The sequence below is a fragment of the Rhinoraja longicauda genome, chromosome 2 (assembly GCF_053455715.1).
Source record: "Rhinoraja longicauda isolate Sanriku21f chromosome 2, sRhiLon1.1, whole genome shotgun sequence".
Taxonomy (NCBI): Eukaryota; Metazoa; Chordata; class Chondrichthyes; order Rajiformes; family Arhynchobatidae; genus Rhinoraja; species Rhinoraja longicauda.
This window is the reverse complement of record NC_135954.1, coordinates 115,316,876-115,333,573: the sequence shown is the minus strand read 5'-3', so window position 1 is coordinate 115,333,573 and position 16,698 is coordinate 115,316,876. Positions and strand designations below refer to the sequence as shown.

The window sequence follows — 16,698 nt, the reverse complement described above, 5'->3', positions numbered from 1 at the left end:
GATTAGAGTTGGTCTTGGCATCATGGTTGGCACATTGTGGGCTGAAAGGCCTGTTCTTCTGCTGAACTGTTGTAAGTTCTATATTTCAGTGCTTGTCTACATAATTAAACATTGTGAGATAGCCTCTACCACCCCCATCCAGATTCCAATCATATCCCTCCTAAACCTCTTTCCTCTCATCCAAAGGCGACATCTAGTTTTACACATCTCTGCTATGCTCCAACCAAACCCCTCGTATGTATCTCCCTGGGCTGAAAGACAAAACTCTCCCTCCACAGAGACGGACCAGGACTCACTCCTTTCCCAATCCAGCCCAGCATCAGGCTGGCACTGCCCGCCACCATGCATCTCACTGTGGGGTTGGAGAGTGGGCCAAGTAGCCAGATGAGTAACAGGACAAGCCCCCACCCCGGTAACATCAGCAGCAGACAGCTTCCTGTGATGTGCTGGACACTGATCTGGAGATGGACATTCACCTGTGAAGTTAATGTTTCAACAACACCACGATCAACTGAGATGCCCATTCACACCACTGCCATACCAGACAAGGACAATCACTGCAAGTGTTTGTTGAATAATTCTTTAATAGAAATAGAAACAGTAACTTGCCTACAATGTCCACATTTGCAGCCAACAGCTAACAGAGTTTAAAAAAAAAACACAATCCCACCGAGTTGAACCATTCTGGAGATAGAAGTGTGTGAATCCAGGCCAGCTCCATGCGTTAAGGTGAATGACCCCCAGTCCTGACACCATGGATCTGAACCGTATCACATCATGTAAAATTCACCAGCTCCAGTCCATGGGTTCCGCACGGGGGCAATAAATCCTAAACATTCTGCGATTCCCACTGATGGAATCAGCCACTGAACAAAATCGTCTAACCGGTGACAAATTGACCAACAGGATGAAGGGGAGTTGGGCGTGTGGTCGAGGCACGGGTTTCATGGCTGAGTTCTGCACTTTGGTCCACTGGGTTTGGCCAGCGAATGGAGAAACAGCAGAGGAACAGGGAGGCTGACCCAGCATCCTGTCAGTTCAGAGTGGACACCCACCACATTCATCTGCAGCCTCCCAGACTGAAGTGGGTGAGCAGATGTCAGCTGTTGGATGAGGTCCCTGAACCACAGCTGACCCCAAGTACAATGCAAAGTCCTTTTGTTGCAGTTCATAAACAAAGAGTATCACGGCCTGGAGTTCATGCAGATAGGTCACTGTTATCAAACCGATCCTGGTCATAGATTTCTGCTACCACCTTCCGTCCTCCAAACCATCGCCCATTTAGAGCCTGGATGGCTTTGTGCATCTCCGAAGCCATGGAAAACTCCACAAAGATTTTAACAATCACCTCAGCATCCTCCTCCTCTCCCTGCTTCTCCTGGTAGATGATGACACGATTCACGGCACCGAATTTGCCACATTCCTCGGTCACTTCGCCCTCCAGATCATCGTCAATGTCCTCAGGGCCCACCATGTTGCGCAGGACCATGACTGTGGACTGAAACAAGCAGCTCAGTTACTCTCGGCTGCACTTCCTGTGACAGAGAGCTGACTGCAGCATCCCACCCAGCGCTAGAACACAAGGAAAGGTGCAACCCCACGCTGACACCTAATTCTGATACAATTGACTGGCATATAACAGAGCTTTATTTGTCGTTCGGTACCGAAGTACCGAACGAAACTACATAGCAGTCATAGAAAAAAAAAAAAGAGAACACAAGACACATAACCCCAACACAAACGTCCATCACAGTGACTCCAAACACCCCCTCACTGTGATGGAGGCAACAAAACTTCCACTCTCTTCCCCACGCCCACGGACAGACAGCTCGTCCCCGACCGACCCGCACAGTCCCCGCACCGGGCGCTGAAACGTCCCGCGGCCGAACCGGGCGATGAAAGGCCCGCGACCAAGCCTTGCGCTGCTAAGTCCCGTGGTCGAGCCGCACCGGGCGATGTTAAGTCCCGCAGCCGAGCCGCACCAGCGGTGAAAAGTCCCGCAGCCGAGCTGCACCGGGCGATGTAAAGCCCCGCAGCCGAGCTGCACCGGGCGATGTTAAGCCCCGCAGCCGAGCTGCACCGGGCGATGTTAAGCCCCGCAGCCGAGCTGCACCGGGCACTGTTAAGTCCAGCGGCCAAGCCGCACCGGGATGTAAAGTCCAGCGGCCAAGCCGCACCGGGATGTAAAGTCCAGCGGCCGAGCCGCAGCGGGCGATGTTAGGCCCCGCAGCCGAGCCGCACCCCGCGCCGTGAGGAAGAGAAAAGTCCCCCCCCCCCCCCCCCCACCCACCGACACCACCACCCCCTCCCACACATACACAACCAAAAAAAATATATAAAAACCATCCCAACACCGACACACAACAAAAAAAGGGAAAAAAAAGACGGACAGACTGCTAGTCAGCCGCTGCCGTTAGGCGCCGCCACGTAAAATTAGCTCTTATCTTTACTCACTCTTCTAGTAAATCTCAGTATTGAAAGCCACACAAACCGAGCAGCAGTAGGTGAAGGGGAAAGTCAGTGGTATTCAATAGCCCACTAACTTGCTTCCCATGCCCAGGAAACAAACTAAAGTTCCGTGATCGGCTCAGTATACATGACGTGGAAGTCTTGGCGCATGGAAGTGAAGGGGCTGCTGCCTGAGGAAGACAAACAGCACAGTTGTGGTGGTCGTGGGCAGTGGCATTGGCAGAGGTGGCCGCGGAAGGCCCTACAGCAGTTGGGCGAGAGAGCAAGTGGATGGAGCGCAGCCTGCGGCAGCTGCATGGAGCAACGGTAGTCGTGGGCGGTGGTGTTGGTGGAGACGCTGCGGGAGGTTTGCGGTGGTGGTGTTGGTGGAGGTGCCGGGGGCGGTTTGCGGTTGTGGTGGGTGGTGTTGGTGGAGATGCCGCGAGAGGTTTGCAGTGGTGGTGTTGGTGGAGGTGCCGAGGGAGGTTTGCGGTTGTGGTGGGTGGTGTTGGTGGAGATGCCGCGAGAGGTTTGCGGTGGTGGTGTTGGTGGAGGTGGCCAGGGGGAGGTTTGTGGTGGTGTGGGCGGGTAGTGTTGGTGGGAGGTTTGTGGTGTTGGCGGGAGATTTGCGGTAGTGTGGGCGGGAGGTTTGCGGTGGTGTGGGCGGGAGGTTTGTGGTGGCGGTGGTGTTGGTGGGAGGTTTGTGGTGGTGTTGGGCGGGGGGTTTGTGGTGGCGGTGGTGTTGGTGGGAGGTTTGTGGTGGTGGTGGGCGGGAGGTTTGTGGTGGTGGTGGTGTTGGTGGGAGGTTTGTGGTGGTGGTGGGCGGGAGGTTTGTGGTGGCGGTGGTGTTGGTGGGAGGTTTGTGGTGGTGGTGGGCGGGAGGTTTGTGGTGTTGGCGGTGGGTGGTGTGGGCGGGAGGTTTGCGGTGGTGTGGGCGGTGGTGGTGGGCGGTGGTGTTGGCGGGAGGTTTACGGTGGCGGTGGTGTTGGTGGGAGGTTTGCGGTGGTGTGGGCGGGTGGTTTGTGGTTGCGGTGGTGTTGGTGGGAGGTTTGTGGTGGTGGTGGGCGGGAGGTTTGCAGTAGTGTTGCTGGTGGTGTTGGTGTTGGTCGTGGGTGGTGGTGGCCCTACAGCAGCCGGGCGGATGGAGCGCAGCCTGTGGCAGATGCACGAAGCGGCGGTGGAAGGAACCAACGGCATGGCGCTGGGCCAGGCCCATCCCTACTTCACCCATCCAGTGTCCCCACCACACCCAGCCTTCACGTGGGGAAATAAGATGCTGCGCATTTCCTTGGCCAAGATTGGATTTTTTTGACATTTGGAAGTTGCAAGGTGATGTCAGAACGTGGCAACTCTGCGTGCTGTTCCAGAAGAGGGTCTTTAGTACACGTACAGCATGATTTGACTCAATAACATGCAAGTCAAGCTGTACACTATGTATACATGAAAATAAACAAACTAAATTTAAGTTCAATTGACTGCTCACAATTTGGGAAAGGATGGACCAGAATTCCACTGTTTCCAATTTCAAGATGCCATCACATTCTGGGCTCTCCTGGTAAATGTTGTCACCTTCCAAATTGAGCAATTCCGATAGTATCTTGAACTTAAAGGGCAAGGCCAGTTTGTACACTCGTAAATTAAACTCTCGAGTTCTCTCCATGACTAATGTTTCCCCACATAAGGCAGTGTCCAGAACTGAGCAGCAAATCCAGCCAAAGTCTAGTCCTGGCCTGAAATATTAGTCACCTGACCCGCTGAGTTACCTCAGCACGGTGCAAGTTTTACGGTCCAGCCAATGTCTAGTCCTGGCCTGACCCGCTGAGTTACCTCAGCACGGTGCAAGTTTTAGGGACCAGGCAATGCCTTTTATAAAGGAGGCTTAATACCCCTTTCCTTACATGCTGGCCTGAGATGACGGCCAACTAACTCCCTGCACTTTTGCTCACCTCCTGCTTGCGTAGCAGCTTCTGCATCACCATGTGCCTGGCGTTGCTGCCTGAAATGCTCATATGCTCCTGCTCGCTGAGCATCTCCAGACGCTCAGTATCCAGCAACTTTTCATCTTCTTCTTTCTTGACTTCTGCAACACCGCTATTTGCCAGAGGTGTGGCAAGGACGGGGTTAACCACCCCCACCTGCGGGATGGTCACTGGCAACGACACAGTGGGACGCGCTGGAGTCACACCTGGAAGAGACAAGGTACCTCACTGTCAACACCTCACACACATTAGAGGCTAACAATTAGAAAAATGCTAGTAGAGCCAGAGATTAGGTTCAATCTCAGTGCCAGAGATTAGGTTCAATCCTGGCCTCAATTGCTGTTTGTGTGGAGTTTGCACATTCCCCGTAACCAGGCCACTGAATCTCGCACCACAACCAGAGAGCAGTGCTGAACTACTATCTACCTCTTTGGTGACCCTTGGACTATCCTTGATCGGACTTTGCTAGCTTTACCTTGCACTACAATTTATTACCTTATCATACACTGTAAATGACTCAATTGTAATAACGTATCGTCTTCCTGCTGACTGGATAGCACGCAACAAAAGCTTTTCACTGTACCTGTGACAATAAATTAAACTAAGAACACATGGGTTTCCTGCGGGTGTTCAGGGTTCCTCCCACATGCCAAAGGCGTGTTGGTTTGTAGGTTAATTGGCCCTCTGTAAATTGTAGGGAATGGATGAGAAAATGGGATACGGGAGAACTAGTGTGAACTGGTGATCAATGGTTGGCGTGGACCCGTTGGGTTGAAGGGCCTATTTCCATGAAGTATATCTAAACTAAATTCAGTTTTTCAATCTATCAAATATTTATCTATTTTCACCCTATATAAGGTCATACAGTCATGTGATCGGAGTAGAATTAGACCATTCGGCCCATCAAGTCTTCACACAGAGAGTGGTGAATCTGTGGAATTCTCTGCCACAGAAGGTAGATGAGGCCAGTTCATTGGCTATATTTAAGAGGGAGTTAGATGTGGCCCTTTTTGCTAAAGGGATCAGGGGGTATGGAGAGAAGGCAGGTACAGGCTACTGAGCTGGATGATCAGCCATGATCATATTGAATGGCGGTGCAGGCTCAAAGGGCCGAATGGCCTACTCCTGCACCTATTTTCTATGTTTCTATGTCTATGTTTCTAAGTCTACTCCGCCATTCATCTCTCCCTCCTAACCTCATTCTCCTGCCTTCTCCACGTAACCTGACACCAGTACTAATCAAAAAGCTATCTCTGCCTTAAAAATATCCACCGACTTGGCCTCAACAGCCTTCTTTGGCAAATAATTCCACAGATTCACCACCCTCTGACTAAAGAAATTTCTCATCTCCTTACTAAAAGGACATCCTTTAATTCTGAGGCTATGACCTCTAGTCCAAGACTCTCCCACTAGTGGAAACATCCTCTCCACATCCACTCTATCCAAGCCTTTCACTATTCTGTATGTTTCAATGAGGCCCCCCCATCATTCTTCTAAACTCCAGCGAGTAATAATAATAATAATAATGTATTACATTTATATAGCGCTTTTCATACACTCAAAGACGCTTTACAGGGATTTAAAGAACATAGGGAAGTGAATAAATAGATAAATAAGTAAACGAGCAGAGAAAGGAGACAGAAGGTGAGGTGACCTTCAGTGGTTGAAGGCAGTACTGAACAGGTGAGACTTCAGTGATGTTTTGAATGTGGTGAGTGTGGAGGAGTCTCTGACAGTTTGGGGTAGTGAGTTCCATAGGGTGGGAGCAGCGATGGAGAAAGCCCTGTCCCCCCAGGATCTGAGTTTGGTCCAGTGGGGGGGGGGGATAAGAGATTGGCAGCAGCAGAGCGGAGGGTGCAGGTGGGAGTGTGCCTGTGGAGGAGGTCAGTCAGGTAGGATGGGGCCAGGTTATGGAAGGCTTTGTAGGTCATGAGGAGGATTTTGTACTGGATTCTCTGGGGGATGGGGAGCCAGTGGAGTTTGTAAAGGACGGGGGTGATATGGTCACGGATCGGGGTGTGGGTGAGTAGACGGGCAGCGGAGTTTTGAATGTATTGAAGTTTACTGATGATTTTTGAAGGTGCGCCATAGAGGAGGCTGTTGCAGTAGTCCAGACTGGAGGTGATGAAGGCGTGGATGAGGGTTTCTGCAGCTGTGGAGGAGAGGGATGGACGGAGACGGGCAATGATTTTGAGGTGGAAGAAGGCTGTCTTTGTGATGTGTTTGATGTGTTTGTCGAAGGAGAGGGTTTGATCAAAGATGATTCCAAGATTCCGGATGTGAGGGGAGGTGGATACTGGGAGACCATCAATATTGAGGATGAAGTTTTGGGTGGATTTGGTGAGCGTTTTTGGACCAATGATGATGATTTCAGATTTGTTGCAGTTGAGTTTGAGGAAATTTGATTGAAGCCAAGATTTTATTTCATTGATGCAGTTTGTCAGTGTCTACACTGTGTGTGGTGGTGGAGATTGACTTGGTGGAGATGAGGAGCTGGATATCATCGGCGAAGCAGTGGAAGTTGAGACCATGACGGCGGATTAATTGACCAAGGGGGAACAGGTAGAGGATGAAGAGGAGGGGGCCAAGGACTGAGCCTTGGGGGACACCTTGGGGGAGGGGAGCGGTGGGGGATTTACAGTTGTTAATGGAGATGAACTGGTGCCTGTCAGAGAGGTAAGATTTGAACCAGGATAGGGCTGTGCCGGTGATGTTAAGGGAGGTTTCAAGTCGGGTGAGGAGAATGGAGTGATTTATGGTGTCAAAGGCGGCGCTGAGGTCAAGTAGGATGAGGATGTTGAGGTTGCCAGCGTCGGAGGAGAGGAAAAGGTCGTTTGTGATTTTGAGGAGCGCAGTTTCAGTACAGTGTTTGGAGCGGAATCCGGATTGGAAAGTTTCATACAGGTTATTGGTAGAGAGGTGGTATTTGAGTTGGGAAGCTGCAGCACGTTCCAAAACTTTGGACAGAAAGGGTAGGTTGGAGATTGGTCTGAAGTTGTTTGGGGTGTCAGGGTTGAGACCAGTTTTTTTCAGAATGGGGGTGACAGCAGCGATTTTGAGGGATGGCGGGACGATGCCAGTGGACAGGGAGGAGTTTATTGTTGCAGTGATAAGTACAGACCCAGTGCCGATAAACGCTCATCAGAGGTTAACTTACTCATTCCTGGAATCATTCTTGTAAACCTCCTCTGGACCCTCTCCAGAGCCAGCACATCCTTCCTCAGATATGGTGCCCAAAATTGCTCACAATATTCCAAATGTGGCCTTACAAGTGCCTAACAGAGCCTCAGCATTACATCCCTGTTTTTACACCGCAAGGCTTGGTGCTGGGACCGCAGCTATTTACAATATACATCAATAACTTGGATGAAGGGATTAAAAGTACCATTAGCAAATTTGCAGATGATACAAAGTTGGGTGGCAATGTGAACTGTGAGGAAGATGCTATGAGGTTGCAGGGTGACTTGGACAGGTTATGTGAGTGGGCGGATGCATGGCAGATGTGGATAAGTGTGAGGTTATCCACTTTGGTGGTAAGAATAGGAAGGCAGATTATTATCTGAATGGTGTCAAGTTAGGAAAAGTACGAGATCTGGGTGTCCTAGTGCATCAGTCACTGAAAGGAAGCATGCAGGTACAGCAGGCAGTGAAGAAAGCCAATGGAATGTTGGCCTTCATAACAAGAAGTTGAGTATAGGCGCAAAGAGGTCCTTCTGCCATTGTACAGGGCCCTTGTGAGACCGCACCTGGAGTACTGTGCGCAGTTTTGGTCTCCAAATTTGAAGAAGGATATTCTTGCTATTGAGGGCGTGCAGCGTAGGTTTACTAGGTTAATTCCCGGAATGGCGGGACTCTCATATGTTGAAAGACTGGAGCAGCTAGGCTTGTATACACTGGAATTTAGAAGGATGAGAGGGGATCTTATCGAAACGTATAAGATTATTAAGGGGTTGGACACGTTAGAGGCAGGAAACATTTTACCAATGTTGGGGGAGTCCAGAACCAGGGGCCACAGTTTAAGAATAAGGGGTAGGCCGTTTAGAACGGAGATGAGGAAAAATCTTTTCAGTCAGAGAGTTGTGAATCTGTGGAATTCTCCGCCTCAGAAGGCAGTGGAGGCCAATTCTCTGAATGCATTCAAGAGAGAGCTAGAGCTCTTAAGGATAGCGGAGTCAGGGGGTATGGGGAGAAGGCAGGAACGGGGTACTGATTGAGAATGATCAGCCATGATCACATTGAATGGCGGTCGGTGCTGGCTCGAAGGGCCGAATTGCCTACTCCTTATTCTTATTGGCCTACTCCTATTGCCTATTATATTCCAGCTCTCTTGAAATGAATGCTTGCATTGCGTTTGTCTTCTGCAACCTCATCCTTTATTGATTCGACTTGCAAATTAACTATTTGGGAATCCTGCACCCAAGTCCCCTTGCACCTCCGATTTCCAGATTATCTCCCCATTTAGAAAATAGTCTCTGCCTTATTCCTGCTACCAAAATGCATGACTCCACACTTTGCTTCACTATATTCCATCTGCCACTTCTCTGCCCACTCCCCCAACCTGTCCAAGTCCTCCTGCAGAGTTCCTACTTTCTCTACACTACCTCCCCTCCACCTATTTTCATATCATCCGCAAACTTGGTCACAAAGCCTTCAATCCCCTTGTCAAAATCATTAATATACAACGTGAAGAGTAACAGCCCCAGCCCTGCAGAACTCCGCTAGTCACTGGCAGCCAACCAGAAAAAGCCCCCTTTGTTACACTTTGTCTTCTGCCATCTAGCCAACCTGATATCCATGCTGGTATCCGCCATTTGATACCATGGGCTCATCTTCCTTAGCAGCCTCACATGGCTAACCGGCCTATAGTTCCCACCAATCTGCTTTGCACCCTTCTTGTGCAACGGGATAATATTGGCAATTTTCCAATCATCTGGGACCTCTCCTGTCTCTAGTGGTTCCTGAAATATCACTGTCAAGCCCTCCACAATCTCTAAAGCCACCTCTTTCAGAACCCTAGGGTGCAGTCCATCCGGCCCAGGTGACTTATCCACCTTCAGCCCTTTCAGCTTCCCAAGCACCTTCTCCCTAGTAATAGCCACTCCACTAACTTCCACCCCCTGACTCTCTTGAATTTGAGGCATATCTTTTCAGATATAGATCCATTGATCCGACTCCACAAGTCAGGGGCAGAGGGTTCAAGAGTTTTGCCTCCCTGAGAATAAAAGTCGATGCACCTCAGTGACATAGATTTGTAGTCAGAGAAATAGGCCCTTCAGCCTTTCTCATCCATGCTGATTAAGATGTCAATCTACATTAGTCCCATTGGCCTGGATTTACACTTTTCTTATCCATGTTCCAACCATGGCTTCTTTAGAAACTATATATTTTTTTGTGTCTCTCCCACTAGTGGAAACATCTCAACATCTACCCTGTCAAGACCCCTGGGGATCATAATTATTTGAAGGTCACCTTTCTTCTACCTTTTAAAGAATGTAGATCCAATCGGTGTCTCTTGAAAGGACAGCCCTGTCATTCCAGTAATCAGCCTGGTGAATCTCCTTTAGACTGCCTCCTACATTACTATGTCCTTTCATTGGGTAAGAAAACCAAAACTGAGCACAGTGTTCCAGATATGACCTTACCAAAACCATGTACACTGTAAATACAACCTCCCTATTCTTAAACTTTAACCTCTTGGCAAAAATACCCGACCTGCCATTTACCTTCTTAACTACTTGTTCAACCTGCCTGCTAATCTTTTCTGACTCATGCACAAAGGGCAGCATGGTGGAGCAGCAGTAGAGTCACTGCCTTACCCAGAGACCCAGGTTCGATCCTGACCACGGGTACTGCCTGCACAGAGTTTGTACGTTCTCCCCATGACGTGCACGGGTTGAGCTCCAGTTTCCTACCACATTCCAAAGACGTACAGGTTTGTAGGTTAAATGGCTTAGGTAAAATTGTAAATTGTCCCCATTGTGTGCAGGATAGTGTTAGTGTGTGAGGATCGTGGTCGGCATGGACTCGGTGTGCCAAAGGGCCTGTTTCCCTGCTGCATTTCTAAGCGAAACTAAAATACGAGAACACCAAGATCTTCTTCAAAACTTCACTCATTGCAATCTCTCTCCTTATAGATAAGATTCTGCCTTTTAATTCTTCCCACGAAAGTCAGTGACCTCTCACTTCCCCACATTGAATCCTGTTAGATTTTCAACCAATCGTTCAACCTACCTATATCATAGTCATAGAGTGAAGCAGTGTGGAAAAAGGCCCTTCAGCCCAACTCGCCCACACCGCTAACAATGTCCCAGCTACACTAGTCCCACTTGCCTGCGCTTGGTCCTTATCCTTCCAAACCTGTCTTATCCACGTACCTGGCTGGTTTCTTAAACGATGGGATCGTCCCAGCCTCAACTATCTCCCATGGGAGCTTGTTCCACACACCCACCACCCTTTGGGTGAAAAATGTACCCCTCGGATTCCTATTAAATATTTTCCCCTTCACCTTGAACCTATGTCCTCAATTCCCCTACGCTGGGCAAAAGACTGAGCATCTACCCGATCTATTCCTCTCATGATTTTGTACACCTCTCTATAAGATCACCCCTCATCCTCCTGCGCTCCATGGAATAGAGACCCAGCCTACTCAACCTCTCCCTATAGCTCACATGCTCCAGTCCTGGCAACATCCTTATAAATCTTTTCTAAACCCTTTCAAGCTTGACAATATCTTTCCTATAACATGGTGCCCAGAACTGAACACAATATTCTAAAAGCGGTCTCACCAACATCTTATACAACTTCCTATGATCTCCCAACTTCTATAGTTAATACTGACTGATGAAAGCCAAAGAGCCAAAAACCTTTTTGACCACCATTATCTGCCTGCGACTCGACCTTCAAGGAATCTTGCACCTGTACTCTAAGATCCCTTTGCTCTACAACACTACCCAGAGGCCTACCATTTACTGTGTAGGTCCTGCCCTTGTTCGGCATCCCAAAATGCATCACCTCACACTTCTCTGTATTTAATTCCATCAACCATTCCTCCGCCCACCTGGACAATCAACCCAGATGCTGCTGCAACCGTTCACAACCATCTTCACTATCAGCAAAACAACTAACTTTTGTATCATCAGCAAACTTGCTAATCTTTTTCTGTATAGAAACATAGAAAATAGGTGCAGGAGGAGGGCATTTGGCCCTTCAAGCCAGCACCACCATTCATTGTGATCATGGCTGATCATCCACATTCAGTAACCTGTGCCTGCCTTCTTCCCATATCCCTTGATTCCACTAGCCCCTAGAGCTCTATCTAACTCTCTTTCAAATTCATCCAATGAATTGGCCTCCGCTGCCTTCTGTGGCAGAGAATTCCACAAATTCACAACTCTCTGGGTGAAAAGGATTCTTCTCATCTCAGTTTTAAATGGCCTCCCCATTATTCTTAGACTGTGTCCCCTGGTTCTGGACTCTCCCAACATTGGGAACAATTTTCCTGCATCTAGCTTGTCTAGTCCTTTCATAATTGTATACGTCTCTATAAGATCCCCTCTCATCCTTTTAAACTCCAGTGAATACAAGCCTAGTCTTTCCAATCTTTCCTCATATGACCGTCCCTCCATCCCAGGGATTAACCTTGTGAACCTAGGCTGCACTGCCACAATAGCAAGGACATCCTTCCTCAAATTAGGAGACCAAAACTGTACACAATACACCAGATGTGGTCTCACCAGGGCCCGAAACAACTGTAGGACTTCTTTGCTTCTGTACTCAAATCCTCTCGTTATAAAGGCCAAGATGCCATTAGCTTTCTTCACTGCCTGCTGTACCTGCACGCTTACTTTCAGTGACTGGTGTACAAGGACACCAAGGTCTCGTTGCACTTCCCCTTTTCTGACACCATTGAGATAATAATCTGCCTCCTTATTTTTGCCACCAAAGTGGATAACCTATATTAGACTGCATCTGCCATGCATCTGCCCACTCACTCAACCTGTCCAAGTCACCCTGCAACCTCCTAACCTCCTCTTCGCAGTTCACACTGCCACCCACCTTTGTCATCTGCAAACTTGCTAGTGTTACTTCGAATTCCATCATCCAAATCATTAATATATATTGTAAACAGTTGCAGCCCCATCACCGAGCCTTGCAGCACTCCACTCTCTACTGCCTGCCATTCTGAAAAGGACCCGTTTATTCCTACTCTTTGCTTCCTGTCTGCCAACCAATTTTCTATCCATGTCAATACCCTACCCCCCAATACCATGTGCTCTAATTTTGCTCACCAACCTCCCGTGTGGGATCTTATCAAAGGCTTTCTGAAAGTCCAGATAAACTACATCCACTGGCTCTCCTTCATCCATTTTACCTGTCACATCCTCCAAAATTCCAGAACATTAGTCAAGCAGGAATTCCCCTTCATAAATCCATGCTGACTTGGACCAATCCTGTTACCGCTATCCAAATGTGCCGTTATTACCTCTTTAATAATTGACTCCAGCATCTTCCCCACCACCAATGTCAGGCTAACTGATCTATAATACCCCGTTTTCTCTCTCGCTCCTTTCTTGAAAAGTGGGATAATATTAGCTACCCTCCAATCCACAGGAACTGAACCTCAATCTATTGAACACTGGAAAATAATCACCAATGCTTTCACGATTTCTTGAGCCATTGCCCTGAGTACCCTGGGATGCAGATCATCAGGCCCTGGGAATTTATCAGCCTTCAGTCCCATCAGTCTACCCAATATTATTTCTCGCCTAAAGCAAATTTCTTTCAATTCCTCTGTCTCTCGTGATCCTCTGTCTCCCGTGATCCTCTGTCCACTAATTCATCTGGGAGATTGTTTGTGTCTTCCTCAGTGAAGACAGATCCTGTAGACTGAAGTACCTGTTCAACTCTTCCGCCATTTCCTTGTTACCCATAATAATTTCACCTGTTTCTGCCTTCAAGGGACCCACATTTGTCTTTACCAATCTTTTTCTCTTAACATAACAAAAGAAGCCTTTACTGTCCTTCTTTATATTCTTGGCCAGCTTCACTTCGACCTCATCTTTTCAGCCCTTATTGCCCTTTATGCTATCTTCTGTTGTCCTTTGAAAGTCGCCCAATCCTCTGGCTTCCCGCTACTCTTTGCTATCTTATACATCTTTTCTTTTAGTTTTATTCCATCTCTAACTTCCCTTGTCAACCACGGTTGCCTCTTACTTCCCTTAGAATCTTTCTTCCTCTTTGGAATGAAATGATCCTGCATCTTCTTGCTGTTCCACCGTCATTCCTGCTAGGATCCCTTTCCATTCGACCTTGACCAGATCCTTTCTCATGCCTTCATAGTTCAACTGCAACACCAACATTCCTGGTTTAACCATTTCCCTCTCAAATTGCAGATTAAAACTGATCATATTATGATCACTACCTCCAAGCGGTTCCTTTACCTTGAGTTCCCTTATTAAATCCGGTTCATTGAACAACACTAAATCCAGAATTGCCTTCTCAATGGTAGGCTCCTGTACAAGCTGCTCTAAGAATCCATCTCAGAGGCCAGCTCTATGAAGAGTCCTGGTGGTTCCAAAGTTCTTCCATTTAAGAATGACGGAGGCCATTGTGCTCTTCGGGACCTGCAATGCTGCAGAAATTGTTTTATACCCTTCCCCAGATCTGTGTCTCGACACAATCCTGTCTCGGGACAATTCCTTCATCTTCATGACTTGGTTTTTGCTCTGACACGCACTGTCAACTATGGGGCCTTATATAGACAGGTGTGTGCTTTTCCAAATCATGTCCAATCAATTTAATTTACCACTGATGGACTCCAATCAAGTTGTAGAAACATCTCAAGGAGAGTCGATGGAAACAGGATGAACCTAAGCTCAATTTTGAGTATCATAGCGTCTGAATGCTTACGTAAATGTGATATTTCAGTTATTTCTTTTTAATTACTCTACAAAAATTTAAAAACACCTGTTTTTGCTTTTTTATTATGGGGTATTGTAGATTGATGATTAAAAAAATAAATTTAATTCATGTGGAAAGAGTGAAGGGGTCTGAATACTTTCTGAATGCACTGTACGTATCCTGACTTTCGTCAGTACTTTTAAAAACATCCCACTTGGCCGATGTTCCTTTCCCATCAAATAACCTGCTCCTGTCAACTTGAGCGAGACCTTCTTTCATACCCTCAAAGTTGGCCTTACCCCAGTTGAGCATTTTAACACGCGGACCCTCTCTGTACCCTATCCATAACTATCTTAAACCTAATCGAACTATGGTCACTGGTCCCAAAAGGCTCCTCCACAAACACTTCATTAACTTGCCCGTCCCAATTTGCCAATACTAGATCCAGCGTTGTCCTCTGACATGTGGGGGCCTCCACATACTGCTTTAGAAAAAACCCTGTTGCATGACCAATATTCTCATCATTACACGCTCTTCCACCCATCTTCGAAACCTTGCATTTTGTTTCTCCCCCCGTCCTCCTCCAAATCCTCACCCTCCCCACCACCATTAATGTAAATATTTATATCCCATTATTTACATCTCCCCAGCCTGTAAAGGACCCATTCAATTGAAGTCTGCTATGCGCCAGCCAGTGTTCAATCCAGTCTAACGTTTCCTGCTGCGAGGGATGGTCGCGGCACCCACATTTACTCCTAGCTCTGGTTGGTGAATGAAACACTGTCATTGCAAGATAGGGCAAGAGGGATTGCCTGATAGAGCATTTGAAATGCATGGGAGGTTGGTGTTGAAAGGGGTGGGTGAGTTTGATGGAAAGGGGTCAGGCAATAGAATTGGCCTGAGGAGTGGTCTTTGCAGACAGTGTACCACAGTCCACACACAGTGACACCATCTATGGGGCAATCTGCACCACAACAGCCCATGGCTTCATCATTGTATCAACCAGGGCAATCAACATCAGTGTGAAGGCTGGTGTGTACTGACCAGTTATGATGTAATATAGACCAGAGCAGGTGTGGAGAGCCGAAAAACCTGAAGTTCATTGGTGAGCCAGAGAGTGTGCAAGAAGCCAGTGGTTTTAGGATTCACTTTCCAGATGAGGTGGGATCAATGATGTAAGCCTCTCCATACCCATACAGCAACATCAATATTACGGAAGGAACTGCAGGTGCTGCTTTAAACCGAGGATTGACAGAAAATGTTGGAGTAATTCAGCGGGACAGGCAGCATCTCTGGATGAAAGGAATGGGCAATGTTTCGGGTCGAGAAGTGTCTGAAGACGGGTCCCAACCAGAAACGGCACCCATTCCTTCTATCCAGAGATGCTGCCTGTCGTGCTGAGTTACTCCAGCATTTTGTGTCTAACATTAATGTTACATTACATTTGCCCATTTCTAGAATGGAGATACCCATGATCGGGAGGGGAAATCCTTCTGCAGACTGGAGCATTAAACTGGACTGGGTAACCAGTGCACGAATGTTGCCATGTCCAGCCCTCCTGACCACCTTCACCGGCTGCTCTGCACTGTACCTCACCAGCCTCCTGATCACCTTCCCCAGCTGTCTACACTGTACCTCACCAGCCTCCTGATCACCTTCCCCAGCTGTCTACTGTACCTCCATGAATGTTGCCATATCCAGCCCTCCTGACCACCTTCCCCAGCTGTCTGCACTGTACCTCACCAGCCTCCTGACCACCTTCCCCAGCTGTCTACACTGTACCTCACCAGCCTCCTGATCACCTTCCCCAGCTGTCTACACTGTACCTCACCAGCCTCCTGACCACCTTCCCCAGCTGTCTACACTGTACCTCACCAGCCCTCCTGATCACCTTCCCCAGCTGTCTACACTGCACCTCACCAGCCTCCTGACCACCTTCCCCAGCTGTCTACACTGTACCTCACCAGCCCTCCTGACCACCTTCCCCAGCTGTCTACACTGTACCTCACCAGCCCTCCTGATCACCTTCCCCAGCTGTCTACATTATACTTCCATGAATGTTGCCATATCCAGCCCTCCTGACCACCTTCCCCAGCTGTCTGCACTGTACCTCCATGCGTGACTGACCTGTTATGACACCTGGGGCCTGAGCTGCCATGACAGCTTGTGGCAACGCTCCCAGCGGCTGAGTAAGGGTGAGTGCTGGAGTAACCAGACCTGGTGCTGAGAGACCGCTAACACCAAGCACTGCTGCTCCAGCCACAGCCTCCTGCAGGCAAGAAAAAAGACCAATATTAGGAGAGAAAATCAACAGATATATACAGGACAGTCTGCTTAAAGTACTGCCTCAATTTTATTATTGAGTGCCAAT

At 48.3% G+C, this 16,698-nt stretch overlaps 1 protein-coding gene across 1 annotated transcript in view; it reads right to left on the bottom strand.

Moving 5' to 3' along the window:
- Positions 1-566: 566 nt before the first annotated feature.
- The window catches only part of LOC144608499 (poly(U)-binding-splicing factor PUF60-like), a 69,118-nt gene continuing 52,986 nt past the window's right edge, over positions 567-16,698 (bottom strand). Inside the window, 3 exon segments of the mRNA XM_078426345.1 lie at positions 567-1,498; positions 4,395-4,633; positions 16,455-16,596. Coding sequence (XP_078282471.1) covers positions 1,199-1,498; positions 4,395-4,633; positions 16,455-16,596 — 681 coding nt within the window. The 3' untranslated portion in view covers positions 567-1,198.